This window comes from Monodon monoceros, unplaced genomic scaffold (assembly GCF_005190385.1).
Source record: "Monodon monoceros isolate NGI ecotype Baffin Bay Population unplaced genomic scaffold, NGI_Narwhal_1 Super_Scaffold_9, whole genome shotgun sequence".
Classification (NCBI taxonomy): domain Eukaryota; kingdom Metazoa; phylum Chordata; class Mammalia; order Artiodactyla; family Monodontidae; genus Monodon; species Monodon monoceros.
Window position 1 is genome coordinate 41,722,555 of NW_021703786.1, and position 14,893 is coordinate 41,737,447.

The 14,893-nt window shown below is 42.3% G+C and overlaps 1 protein-coding gene across 1 annotated transcript in view; it reads left to right on the plus strand.

Moving 5' to 3' along the window:
- Window positions 1–10,350, plus strand: part of HS3ST3A1 (heparan sulfate-glucosamine 3-sulfotransferase 3A1) — an 84,567-nt gene extending 74,217 nt beyond the window's left edge. Inside the window, exon 2 of the mRNA XM_029210735.1 lies at window positions 9,669–10,350. Within this exon, the coding sequence (XP_029066568.1) occupies window positions 9,669–10,290 (622 nt within the window). The 3' untranslated portion in view covers window positions 10,291–10,350. The remainder of the gene's footprint in view (window positions 1–9,668) is intronic.
- The last annotated feature ends 4,543 nt before the right edge of the window (window positions 10,351–14,893 follow it).

The following is a 14,893-nucleotide window of genomic DNA, read 5'->3' on the forward strand; positions in this document are numbered from 1 at the left end:
TCATAAGTGGGTGTTGAATTTTGTCAAAAGCTTTCTCTGCATCTATTGAGATGATCATATGGTTTTTCTCCTTCAGTTTGTTAATATGGTTTATCACATTGATAGATTTGTGTATATTGAAGAATCCTTGCATTCCTGGAATAAACCCCACTTGATCATGGTGTATGATCCGTTTCATGTGCTGTTGGATTCTGTTTGCTAGTATTTTGTTGAGGATTTTTGCATCTATGTTCATCAGTGATATTGGCCTGTAGTTTTCTTTCTTTGTGACATCCTTGTCTGGTTTTGGTATCAGGGTGATGGTGGCCTCGTAGAATGAGTTTGGGAGTGTTCCTCCCTCTGCTATATTTTGGAAGAGTTTGAGAAGGATGGGTGTTAGCTCTTCTCTAAATGTTTGACAGAATTCGCCTGTGAAGCCATCTGGTCCTGGGCTTTTGTTTGTTGGAAGACTTTTAATCACAGTTTCAATTTCAGTGCTTGTGATTGGTCTGTTCATATTTTCTATTTCTTCCTGATTCAGTCTTGGCAGGTTGTGCCTTTCTAAGAATTTGTCCATTTCTTCCAGGTTGTCCATTTTATTGGCATAGAGTTGCTTGTAGTAATCTCTCATGATCTTTTGTATTTCTGCAGTGTCAGTTGTTACTTCTCCTTTTTCATTTCTAATTCTATTGATTTCAGTCTTCTCCCTTTTTTTCTTGAGGAGTCTGGCTAATGGTTTATCTATTTTGTTTATCTTCTCAAAGAACCAGCTTTTAGTTTATTGATCTTTGCTATTGTTTCATTCATTTCTTTTTCATTTATTTCTGATCTGATTTTTATGATTTCTTTGCTTCTGCTAACTTTGGGGTTTTTTTGTTCTTCTTTCTCTAATTGCTTTAGGTGCAAGGTTAGGTTGTTTATTCAAGATGTTTCCTGCTTCTTAAGGTGGGCTTGTATTGCTGTAAACTTCCCCCTTAGAATTGCTTTTGCTGCATCCCATAGGTTTTGGGTCGTCGTGTCTCCATTGTCATTTGTTTCTAGGTATTTTTTGATTTCCTCTTTGATTTCTTCAGTGATCACTTCGTTATTAAGTAGTGTATTGTTTAGCCTCCATGTGTTTGTATTTTTTACAGATCTTTTCCTGTAATTGATATCTAGTCTCATGGCGTTGTGGCAGGAAAAGATACTTGATACAATTTCAATTTTCTTAAATTTACCAAGGCTTGATTTGTGACCCAAGATATGATCCTGGAGAATGTTCCATGAGCGCTTGAGAAAAATGTGTATTCTGTTGTTTTTGGATGGAGTGTCCTATAAATATCAATTAAGTCCATCTTGTATAATGTATCATTTAAAGCTTGTGTTTCCTTATTTATTTTCATTTTGGATGATCTCTCCATGGGTGAAAGTGGCGTGTTAAAATCCCCTACTATGAATGTGTTACTGTCGATTTCCCCTTTTATGGCTGTTAGTGTTTGCCTTACGTATTGAGGTGCTCCTATGTTGGGTGCATAAATATTTACAATTTTTGTATCTTCTTCTTGGATTGATCCCTTGATCATTATGTAGTGTCCTTCTTTGTCTCTTGTAACAGTCTTTATTTTAAAGTCTATTTTGTCTGATATGAGAATTGCTACTCCAGCTTTCTTTAGGTTTCCATTTGCATGGAATATCTTTTTCCATCCCCTTTCAGTCTGTATGTGTCTCTAGGTCTGAAGTGGGTCTCTTGTAGACAGCATATATATGGGTCTTGTTTTTGTATCCATTCAGCCAATCCGTGTCTTTTGGTGGGAGCATTTAGTCCATTTACATTTAAGATAATTATCGATATGTATGTTCCTATTCCCATTTTCTAAATTGTTTTGGGTTCGTTATTGTAGGTCTTTTCCTTCTCTTGTGTTTCTTGCCTAGAGAAGTTCATTTAGCATTTGTTGTAAAGCTTGTTTGGTGGTGCTGAAGTCTCTCAGCTTTTGCTTGTCTGTAAAGGTTTTAATTTCTCCATCAAATCTGAATGAGATCCTTGCTGGGTAGAGTAATCTTGGTTGCAGGTTTTTCTCCTTCATCATTTTCAGTATGTCCTGCCACTCCCTTCTGGCTTGCAGAGTTTCTGCTGAAAGATCAGCTGTTAACCTTATGGGGATTCCCTTGTGTGTTATTTGTTGTTTTTCCCTTGCTGCTTTTAATATGCTTTCTTTGTATTTAATTTTTGACAGTTTGCTTAGTATGTGTCTTGGCGTGTTTCTCCTTGGATTTATCCTGTATGGGACTCTCTGTGCTTCCTGGACTTGATTAACTGTTTCCTTTTCCATATTAGGGAAGTTTTCAGCTATAATGTCTTCAGATATTTTCTCAGTCCCTTTCTTTTTCTCTTCTTCTTCTGGGACCCCTATAATTCGAACGTTGGTGCGTTTAATGTTGTCCCAGAGGTCTCTGAGACTGTCCTAAGTTCTTTTCATTCTTTTTTCTTTATTCTGCTCTGCAGTAGTTATTTCCACTATTTTATCTTCCAGGTCACTTATCCGTTCTTCTGCCTCAGTTTTTCTGCTATTGATCCCATCTAGAGTCTTTTTCATTTATTGTGTTGTTCATCATTGTTTCATCTTTAGTTCTTCTAGGTCCTTGTTAAATGTTTCTTGCATTTCGTCCATTCTATTTCCAAGATTTTGGATCATCTTTACTATCATTATTCTGAATTCTTTTTCAGGTAGACTGCCTGTTTCCTCTTCCTTTGTTAGGCCTGGTGGGTTTTTATCTTGCTCCTTCATCTGCTGTGTGTTTCTCTGTCTTCTCATTTTGCTTATCTTACTGTGTTTGGGGTCTCCTTTTTGCAGGCTGCAGGTTCGTAGGTCCCGTTTTTGATGTCTGTCCCCAGTGGCTAAGGTTGGTTCAGTGGGTTGTGTAGGCTTCCTGGTCGAGGGGACTAGTGCCTGTGTTCTGGTGGATGAGGCTGGATCTTGTCTCTCTAGTGGGCAGGTCCACGTCTGGTGGTGTGTTTTGGGGTGTCTGTGGACTTATTATGATTTTAGGCAGCCTCTCTGCTAATGGGTGGGGTTGTGTTCCTGTCTTGCTAGTTGTTTAGCATAGGGTGTCCAGCACTGTAGCTTGCTGGTCGTTGAGTCAAGCTGGGTGCTGGTGTTGAGATGGAGATCTCTGGGAGATTTTCGCCGTTTGATATTATGTGCAGCTGGGAGGTCTCTTGTGGACCAGTGTCCTGAAGTTGGCTCTCCCACCTCAGAGGCACAGCACTAACTCCTGGGTGCAACACCAAGAGCCTTTCATCCACATGGCTCAGAAGAAAAGGGAGAAAAAGTAGAGAGAAAGAATTAGTAGAAGTAGGAAGAAAGAAAGAAAGAAAGAAAGAGAGAAAGAGAGGGAGAGAGAGAAAGAAAGAAAGGAAGGAAGGAAGGAAGGAAGAAAGAAGGAAGGAAGGGAAGGAAGGAAGGAAAGGAAGCAGGAAAGAAGAAAAGGAAAGAAGGAAAAGAAGGAAAGAAAGGAGGGAGGGAGGATGGAAGGAGGGAAGGAAGGAGAAAAGAAAGAAAGAAGATACAGTAAAATAAAGTATAATAAAGTTATTAAAAAATAATTATTTAGAAAAAAGGGATGGAAAGAACCTTAGGACAAATGGTGGAAGCAGAGCTATACCGACAAAATCTTACACAGAAGCATACACATACACCCTTACAAAGAGAGGTAAAGGGGAAAAAATCATAAATCTTGCTCTCAAAGTCCATCTCCTCAATTTGGGATGATCCGTTGTCTATTCAGCTATTCCACAGATGCAGGTACATCAAGTTGATTGTAGAGCTTTAATCCGCTGCTTCTGAGGCTGCTGGGAGAGATTTCCCTTTCTCTTCTATGTTCTCACAACTCCCAGGGGCTCAGCTTTGGATTTGGCCCCGCCTCTGTGTGTAGGTCGCTGGAGGGCGTCTGTTTTTTGCTCAGACAGGACGGGGTTAAAGGAGCCGCTGATTCGGGGGCTCCAGCTCACTCAGGCCGGGGCGGGGAGGAGGGAGGGGCGCCAAGTGCGGGGCGAGCCTGCAGCAGCAGAGGCCAGTGTGACGTTGCACCAGCCTGAGGCGCGCCGTGCGTTCTCCCGGGGAAGTTGTCCCTGGATCCCGGGAACCTGGCAGTGGCGGGCTGCACAGGCTCCCCGGAAGGGGGGTGTGGAGAGTGACCTGTGCTCACACACAGGCCCCTTGGTGGCGGCAGCAGCAGCCTTAGCATCTCCCGCCCGTCTCTGGGGTCCGCGCTTTTAGCTGCGGCTCACACCCGACTCTGGGGTCCGTGTTTTTAGCCGCGGCTCGCGCCCGTCTCTGGAGTTCCTTTAAGCAGCGCTCTTAAACCCCTCTCCTCGTGCACCAGGAAACAAAGAGGGAAGAAAAAGTCTCTTGCCTCTTCGGCAGCTCCAGACCTTTTCCCGGACTCCCTCCCGGCCAGCCGTGGCGCACTAACCCCCTTTTGGCTGTGTTCACGCCGCCAACCCCTGTCCTCTACTGGCGCTCCGACCAAAGCCCAAGCCTCAGCTCGCAGCCCCGCCCGCCCCGGTGGGTGAACAGACAAGCCTCTCGAGCTGGTGAGTACCGGTCGGCACCCATCCTCTGTGCGGGCCGCACCCCTGTTGCTGTGCTCTCCTCCGTGGCTCCGAAGCTCCCCCCTCTGCCTCCCGAAGTCTCCGCCCACGAAGGGGCTTCCTAGTGTGTGGAAACCTTTCCTCCTTCACAGCTCCCTCCGACTGGTGCAGGTCCCGTCCCTATTCTTTTGTCTCTGTTTTTTCTTTTGCCCTACCCAGGTACGTGGGGAGTTTCTTGCCTTTTGGGAGGTCTGAGGTCTTCTGCCAGCATTCAGTAGGTGTTCTGTAGGAGTTGCTCCACATGTAGATGTATTTCTGGTGTATCTGTGGAGGGGAAGGTGATCTCCGCGTCTTACACTTCCGCCATCTTCCCCTCTGCCCTCTATAAGTGTCGTAAACTTTTTATTGAAGTATAGCACCATTCAGAAAAGGACACAGATCCTGGCATACAACTCAGTGACTTTTCACAAGGTGGATACACTTGTGAAACCAGCACCCAGGTCCTGCACTGGGATATTCCTGACTTTCCAGAAGCCCCCTGTGGCCCCTTTTGGTCACTAAGCGCCCCCCTCCACAAAGGCAACAGCTGTCCTGACATCTAACACTACAGGGGGGTTTTGCCCCTGAGAAGCCAAGCTCATCTCTCCCACCAGAACCAGCCAGCCGCTGTCCTTCCAGAGAATTCGGCTTTGCCAGCTCACAACCCGCACATCAGCCTCCTTACCATCTGGACGTCCTCAGCGGGAGGCCTCAAGCGAGCAGGTGTGTGAACGTCCCAGGAACACGCCCGGGGGTCTCTGATCTCCTCTGGACCCGAGTTATCTGGACAGAATGGGGTTCTCCCGATGGCTGGGAATTCTGTACACTGGGCGTCACTTTCTTAAGAGCAGTGCTTGGGTGTGTTCCTTGTAGAAATTGTCATGCTGACACTTCGTTACAATCCAGATTTCCCAAGCTCTTGGCTTGATTTTTCTGGCGAGATTGGAAAGGTTATGAGTAGCACATGGTCACCCTGCTTATAGTTAAAAAATCAGAAGCACCATAAACAAAAAGGTAAATGATACAGGCAAACATTTCTGATCTCAGCTCCATAAAATCTCATCATGATTTTATTCCCCTTTGGTCTTGCAAGAGGAAAGCAAGGCCACCATCTTCTTCAGGTACCTCATGCTAGTGTTTAATTACCTGCAAAGCCAAAAAGATTCATTTATCTAATTCAAGTCTATCAATGCAATTTGAAGTCTTTGCCCTCTGGGTGAGTTCTCTTTTTAATAAATCAGGGTAAAACAGACATAATATTTACCATCTTAACCATTCTTACATGTCCAGGTCAACAGCGGTAATACAGTGCTGAGCAATCACTCTCCAGAACTCTTTTCATCTGGAAAAACTAAAACTCTGTCCCCATCAAATACGAACTCCTCGTCCCCCCACCCCCAGGCCCTGGCGATCACTATCTTACTTTCTGTCTCTGTGGATTCGACTCCTCTAGAGACCTCATACAAGTGGAATCACACAATCTTTGTCCTTCTGTGTCTGGCTTACTTCACTCAGCATAAAGTCCTCAAGGTTCATCCACGTTGCAGCAGGTGTCAGAATCCTGTTCCTTTTTTAAGGCTGAATAATATTCCACTGCATGGAGAGATCACATTTTGCCTGCCCATTCAGCCCTCTATGGATATTTGTGTTGCTTCTACTTTTTGGCTATGGAGAATTCTTTTGTTCTTTGGGGACAAAGAACAAATGTGTGGGACACACCTGTTATAATCCTTCATTTGCTTGTAAAACCCCTTCTTCTCCTTGTCATCTTCAGGAGAAAACAAATAAGCGTCTCTAATTTTTCTTTATTGTTCTAGTTTCTACCCATTTCTCCTCTCCTATACTGACTATAAATGTCTCCAAATTCTTTTCACTATGGAGAAGTGAATGGAATAGCCAATACTGTTTGCCTGGAAGTTAAGGCGTCCTAGGACCTCCCCTTCCCATCGTTCAATGGAATTTCTCACTCTCCGCCCCAGCTTGTCCTGTCTTTAGACAAAACTCAAATGTCTTCTCATTGCGTACACCTTTCCGCTCCCCTCGCGTGCCTGGTGTTTCTGCAAAGCTCTCATCGTACTGGGATGGCTCTTTCATCGCCCATCCCAGGCCAAGCCCTTGCACAGAGCAGAGTCACAGTACATGCCTCACTCTGGTAAGGAAGGAAGATTTCTAAGTTTGCCTAAACACCTCGAAATACGATATTCCAAAGTACATGTGCATTTTGTTTTATGTGATAGAGGAGCTCCTTTCTGAACGTTAAAATTCAAATTGCAATAAGAAAATGAATGTAGAATTTAAAAGGGAGATTGCTCTTTAAAGAATTCTGTTGTGACTCCTTTTACCAAACAACTGCGCTCTACAATGTAAGCCTCACTGAGGATTTATTTACACTCGCACGTCTTTGTTTTTGAGGAAAGTAGACTGCAGAGAGTTCATAGTTAACCCGACTCCCCATCCCAATGGGGATGCTAAACCCGTCAGCTTTCCTCATCCTGTAGATGACAGTAATTAATGTGTTTTTCCTCTGAAATCCTATTTTAGCTGCTTCCTCTTCGAACTCCTCCTATTTTGGATAGCTCTTTTTCCTACCCTATTGAGATAATTTAAAATATGGTTCTTTTCTCAGAAATATTGGTAACATTTCCTCTGGAACGGCACATTCTTCAGCTTTAATCTCTGCTGAAAGGCTACTGGGGAGTCTCTGCTTTTCCCCAGGGCCGGAGGGCAGGAAGGCTGAGATTACCAACCAGTAGCTCCCACGTGAAGTATGTTATCTCTATTTTACTGGCCGAAATATGAGGTCGAGTGGTTAAAAGTCAGAGATGATAGGGAAGGAGGCAAGAATGCTGACTTCAAAAAACATCACCAAATACTCCTTCTTATAGTTTCAGTGATGCTTGATGTTCCCTTTTACAGTCCAAAACTTTTTCACACCTTTGAGCCAATTTTCTTCACTGAGGTAGTCCAACAGTTTCTGGATAGATCTCCTGGCTCATCTTATAAAAGTGTAACTAAACTTCCAAAGTAGGTTGGTCTAGCCTATTTCTCAATTCCATGAAGGGAATACATATATATAGTGCGTATGTATATGTATATACAGTGGTGAAATCTGTGAATTCATGTCACGCAGTGGCTCCAGCATTGCGTCGGCGGTAAAGACAGTCTGTGTCTCCCTTGTGTCAACACTGACCTCCCTGGTCTTTGCTTTCTCCTACCCAGACCTTCAGGCGTTTTTAAGAAATGGGAAATGGGCACACATTAAAAGTTCTTTTGAAAAAGGAATTGCAGATTTTTAAAACAACAAAGAAAAAAGCAACAGAAATGAGATATCTAATTATCATTTCCCCCTCCAAAAAAAAGTAAAGATAACTTGACTGAAATATCAAAGGTGGCAAAAGTGTGAGAAAACCTGCGTCATTAAACTAACACAGCACCAGTGGCTTATGGCCACAACTGTTGAGGCATCTGTGCCGGGTGTAATGCAGATGGGCACCAGATTGTTTATGAACCAGTTGATATTATGTCTGAGATAAACTTAAAAATAATTCATTTAGAAAAATATTAATTGCCAAAATTGACACAAGATGAGGTAGAGTATTACAAAAACAATAACCACAGAAGAAACTGAAAAGATACTTGAAGATTCTAATCCCTTTCTTACCCTCTACCCCAAAAGTACCAGTATTAGGTGGCTTTGTAGATGACCCATCAAATTTTGAAGGAATAGAAAATTATTTTGCTATTGAAACTTCTTTAGGATATAGAAAACTATGAAACATTTCTCATTTTATTTGTGGAATAATTCATGTTCTCAGAATTGATCAAAAAAAAACTATAGGAACATCTCATTAATGCATATGGATGACAAATCCAAAGCAAAATAATGATGAATCAAGTCTAGGACTATATTGAAAGAATAATGTACCATGATCAAATAGGGTTTACTCCAGGAATAAAAGTGAATCTAATATTAGGGTACTTATCAGTTTGGATCAGTGGATCAAAGGACAAAATACATTTTGTCATTGCAATAAATCTCCCCAATACATTTATCTAATATTGACTTGAACAATGTCTATTTCTTATAAAACTTGGAATTAGCAAGATGGTGCCTTAAAATTAGAATATATATATATATGTGTGTATGTGTTTCATATATATAATAAATAGTGGCTTTAATGGCAGTACACTTTTGGAAGAATAAATAGGTTTTATCTCTCCTACTCACAGTTTTGGACTGGCTTCAAGACCCATCACTTCTCAGCAGGAACGCATGCTTGAACTAGGTAGCAATCTCCGCTCCATCAAGACTCCAACAGGATTTCTTTTTTCCACAGGACAAAGTGATTCTAACATTCATCTGGAAGAATAAACAGACAAGAATCATTAGAACGTTTTGAACAACAGAGTCAGAATTTACTTTGATGTACATGAAAATATACCATAATGTGATAACTGGGCCAATGGAAAGAGGAACCAAGATATTCAGACTACTGGAAGGATGGCATTTGAAATTATTAGATAAAAGATGGATTATTTCATGTCTTGTTTGTTACAGGAAAATTCAGGAATTACAAAGAGAAGTATTTTGTGTACTATGCAAGGGTATCATGTTGACTGTAATTGCTTTGTTTGTTAGAAAACTACAGAAAGGGCTCAGGGTATCTTAACACCATCCCATAGTCATACAATTGTGTTTATTACACTGTCCTAATTCACCTAAAGAATTAGATCAAGGTTATTTTCTTACAGCCTTGTGGGTTGATAATTATAAAAAATAAAAATTACACAGCGCTTATTCTGTGGCAGGCACTTTTCTAAGCTGCTGAGGTATATTAATACGTTGAATCATCACAACAACCGTAGGAGATCGATAGTGTTATTATTTCCCATTAAGTACGTCCGCGAGGAACCAGGGGTCCACAGCCTTGCGTCTGTGCGACTTCTCCGCGATCACGGTCACACATCTAGTAAGCGGAGCAGTTGGTACCTCAACTCAGGCTCCGGGTCTGTAAGACCCTCCCTCTGCTGGGAAGGAACTCAGTTTTCAGGCCCTAACGTGCCTTTCTGCTCCGTGCAGGGACCTGATGCCGAGGACCCTGGAGGGGCAGATCACCATGGAGAAGACGCCCAGCTACTTCGTGACGCGCGAGGCGCCCGCGCGCATCTCGGCCATGTCCAAGGACACCAAGCTCCTGGTGGTGGTGCGGGACCCGGTGACCAGGGCCGTCTCGGACTACACGCAGACGCTGTCCAAGCGGCCCGACATCCCCAGCTTCGAGAGCCTGGCCTTCAGGAACCGGACGGCGGGCCTCGTGGACCGGGCGTGGAGCGCCATCCAGATCGGCCTGTACGCCGAGCACCTGGAGCGCTGGCTGCGCCACTTCCCCGCCCGCCAGCTGCTCTTCGTGAGCGGCGAGCGGCTGGTGCGCGACCCGGCCGGCGAGCTGGGCCGCGTGCAGGACTTCCTGGGCCTCAAGCGCATCATCTCCGACAAGCACTTCTACTTCAACCAGACCAAGGGCTTCCCCTGCCTCAAGAAGGCCGAGGGCAGCGGCCGCCCTCACTGCCTGGGCAAGACCAAGGGCAGACCCCACCCCGAGATCGACGGCCAGGTCCTGCGGCGGCTGCGCGACTTCTACCGGCCCTTCAACCGCAAGTTCTACCAGATGACGGGCCACGACTTCGGCTGGGACGGATAACCTTATAATTTAAAAAGAAAAAAAAAAAATCAGAAGATAATATATTTTTTTACCAATCGGTAGAGAAGAGGCAGTTGAATATTTGTGCTGCTGATATTTCAGTATTTTTTTCCCATGAATGTTGTTAAAGAGATTGTTCTCGAGATCGTTCTCGCCTCCGCCCTCACCGTCATGTACAACTGCGCGCACAAACATTTGGAGAAACAAAAAAGGAAACCTGCACGCATCTCACTAAATTCTCTCCGTTTTCCATTTCCACTTCATGTTTCATGCGCACAGTGACGAAGTATGAGCATCAGCTGCCATGAAAACTTTTAAGAAAATCCTGAGGGTATAGCTCGTGCTCGCTCTCCTTTCTTAACAAAGCCCGGATAAGACTGATGTCTACCCTTATGTTCTTCTCCCTTTAGTTTTTCTCCTGTGCCACTTTTTCTTAACCCCTTTCCCAGTTAGTGATTCTGTACGTTTGCACATCACTTCCCAGTTACCACAGTGCTTTCAAATATCAAGTATCTTTCTTGATCCTTATACTCAGATGTGATATAACAACATAATACATGGAGATTATTATCCCCGTTTTACAGATAAGGAAGCTGAGTCTCAGGGAGCTTAAGTGATGTGTCCTAAGGCCAGATGGCGGACTATGAACAAAACCTCATCTTCCACTTGTTCCCTATTTTGTGCCACTTTTTCCGGTGAGAATGGGAAAGGCACAGACAGCCTTTAGAAATGGTTAGCTAGTTTGGGGACCAACAGAGAGAGTTTCCTGTTGCTTTCTAAGTTCTAGGCTAGCCTCTGTGGCACTCAAGACACCTTACACAGTTGTACTCAAGGAAACCACTCTGTCTTGGACACAACATCTTTTAAGAGCCAATCTTGGGTTGTTAAAGCACCCTGAGACGTGGATATCTCGACTCAGTTGAAGTTGAGAGAAATTATTGGATCCTTGTATGGAGAACAAGATGGCCAGTCACACTAGGAGTACAAGGTGTGGTAGGAGAAGAATTTACCTATTCTTGTTTTGACTGTATTTTCCTTTTTTTCTTAAAAAAAACCCACTTCAGTAAGAGCTTACAAATATGAATCTCATTTTATAAACCTCTTTTTTAACAAAGAAAATCTGCCTCTCTTTGTAATATCTTATTTCTAAACTTGCAGCTAGTACTAAAAAAAGGTCAATCAACATCTCATTTACAAGGCCCCAATTTTTCATGGGTGGAGGGAGGGCTGTCACTTTGTCACTTTATTTTTCCCCATTTCCTCTTTGTACCAGTTATAACCTCATATTCGTTAATATTTGGAAAATAAGAAATGCAGATATGGGTAAAGTGGTGATTTTTCCTCTTCTCCCATCTGTTTCTGCCTGTTCCCCATTTAGATAGCTCAAATAAATCAATAGTTTATTAAGAGTATTCCTTTCCTCTCTGAGTGGGCATTAACGAGATTAGCATTAATGGGAACTAAATTGGTTTAGAGAAGAGCACATATGCACAAACTATATAAAACATTCATAATTAGTCTGTCAGCAACATTTTTATCACAGTTTTAAACCCAAGAGGAAAATGTCTCCAATCTCATGGAAATTTTCCATATCTGCTAAAATGTAAAGGACCAGACACTCCAGTATTCTAAAAGAATATTCTTCTCCAGTGCTGTCAATCAAAAGAAACTAAAGTTGTTTTACAATATGCAGTTTCACTGTGCATTTGACATAGATGCTGCATCGGGTGAAGTAAATACTTCTTGAGAAGTCTAACACGGGATTAAAATGAAGGAAAACAATTTAAGTTTCTAGATATTCTATCATTGCTCTAAATCTCTGGATTTATTAATTCTCTTTCACGGGGGTTAAGTAAACCCCCAATCCAGGTCCCCTTTCCCAGCCGACAGCCTTCCCTTCTAGGCCCTCAATTTCCCGATGCTACAGCCTGTTTTTTTGTTCTACTTGAATCATCACTACCAGCAACAAGAAACGCATTTTAAACTCTTTTCGTCTTTTCTCTTAACTCATGTTTGTGCTTCTGACTCCCTAGTAAGCATGTGCCGGACCTTCTGCGAAGGCGGCCTGCACAAGGACACAAGTGCATCTAACAACTGAATTCAGCAACCTTCATCTTGTTGTGTTAAGAAATAATAAAAGAACAGAATTGAGTGCAAAGAACCTCTTCTTGCATGTAGATTTTTTGTTTGGTCATATGATTTTTAAAATGAATGACTACAGAGCATTCCAGGAAAGCCTTCTAACTTCTAAGAAGATTTCATAAGAGTGGTAGAGGTTTTAGATCCCAGCCAAGTGCATAAAGATCTTGGGTCAGTGTTACCTCAGAACAGGAATTTTCCATTTCTGCCTTTATGTGGTACTTCCTCTTGTTGTGCACGGACTTGGCCTCAGATTTCTTTCGTCCATTTGGCTACATCAGATCATAGGCTGTGCTCTTGATTTGAACATTGTAATCATCCTTCCTCCAAGCTCACCCCTCTTAGAGAACAACCAGAGGTCTACGGCTTCATTCTGAATCGTTTGCTTTTGAGGCCACGCCTATAGTGTATAAATTCTTCCGGTAACTAAGAAATTTTAAGGGAAATTAATTTTGTCCTATTAACTATAGATTAATAAGCTTCTAGAGAACAGATATTATTCCAGAAGTATTAATCCCACTCTAATTTCCTTATTTTCAAAAATCCTCAAAGTTAGAATAAACCTGAATGGTAATGCGGATTAAATCCCCACTTGGCACTTGAGTCCTTTCTTTAGCTGGTTATGCAGGGGTTTAAAACATTGATGTGTCTCTAAATTAACTCTGATTTTACAGTTGTAAAGAGGATACGTTTCTTCTAAACACCTGCATCCTGCATGAGACCTGCCAAATCTGTTACCCATGAAGATAACCAACATTTAATATGTGAGTAAATGTGTCCATAAAGCGATAACAGCTTATATTAATGTAGCAGATTACCCGAAGTACATCTTCTCCCCTTAAACCAACACCTGCTCTCCACTTACATTCCACCGTACAGATGAAAAAACTAACACTTAAGACAGTGGCTCTCAACGAAAAGCAATTTTTCATTCCAAGTGATGTCTGGAGATATTCTGGGGTCCCAAGCATGGTGGATTATAGATGCCATCTAATAATGTACATGAGAGCCTTCATAACAAAGTATTATCACACTTTGTTATCACACATAGACATCAGCACCTCAGTGGTGCTGAGGTTTCCAGTTGACAAAGAAGTACACCAGTTACAGCTAGTCTGTGTCCAAACCAGGTCTAAAAACCAGACTTTAGTTAAGGTTTGGCTAGTAATTCTTTCACTCACCACTCTAGGTTTTCTCTTGAAAACCTTTCCTTCTCTAACTCTGTAAGTGACTCCACTATAGTAACTAGATCAGTGTTTAAGGGTGTGCTTTGTCAAGAGAAGTACTAAAGAGAAGCATCGCTGAGCTGGGTTTTTTACAACTGAGATACAGGAGCAGCTTGTAACAAATGGATCACTGCATTTCTGGGAAGTGGAATCAGTCAGCTTCGGGTGGAATAATGTCATTCTGATAAAACATTTCTGAAGTCTTTTTCAAGTTCAAGTCCTGCAGCTTCAGTTTGCCTCCATGAGAGTGCCATGACAGTATTTCTTGTCACCTGACACAACCAAGTGTCGAGAAGTAGAAGTAAATGGCTCGACTTCTGTAAACCAGCTAAATCCAGATAGATGTGCTATGGTTTACAATTGGCCCTGAATGGCTGAATAATAGCAAAGGAAGATGAATTCTTACTGCCACATTTTCTAGAAACCCCAGGTCTTTGTATGGGCCCACCATAGAATCAAGGAAGAGACAATCGTATGGTTCCCCAAATTAAGAAAATATGGCTCACCGTCCAGTGAAAGTCTTAGTGTAGAAATAAAACACCCACCTGTTCTCCTATTGCATCCTGTAATCACTGAGGAAGAAGGGGACTTTAAAAACCCAAACATCCAGAAACATCAGCGCTACTGTAGAATTTATGGTCTTTGAAATATCTTCATCGACGTGAAGACAGATTTGCATTCAGAGCCTCAATTATATGGTGAAAACCATGGACAGGGAAAGTACAGACCTGTTTGTCACATCATGAAATTGTGGAATGGCAGGTCTTTCGTTTAAAGCTTAAAGAAATGAATTTTGGAAAATTACAAGGCAGTGCAACCTCAAATACAGAGTAATAAAATAATGGATTTTCGTTACGTCAGGAGGAAATAAAACTGAAAATACAAATTGCTTCTAATATATGAATCCATTGTGGGACATTTAGTTAGTAGGTTTTGGGCTATAACCCTAATTATCTAGTTAAATTTCCAACAGTTGGTTGTGTTCTTTTAATAGCTATAGGCTCAACATCTTAATTCTCCTCTAATTTTACTGTCAAAATAAAAAGTAACAATAAAGAGGGATCATACATTCTGTTGTGAGTCCTTTTCATCCCCCAATTCCTGGGTCTGATATTTTAGGTATATTCGAAGGATCACATATGATGAGAAACGGCATCCTTTGTTAGCTCCTCCTGGCTGGTACATGATGAGGCCAGATTCCTAGGTTGGCGCTAACTGATAACTCCTCAGGGGCATTC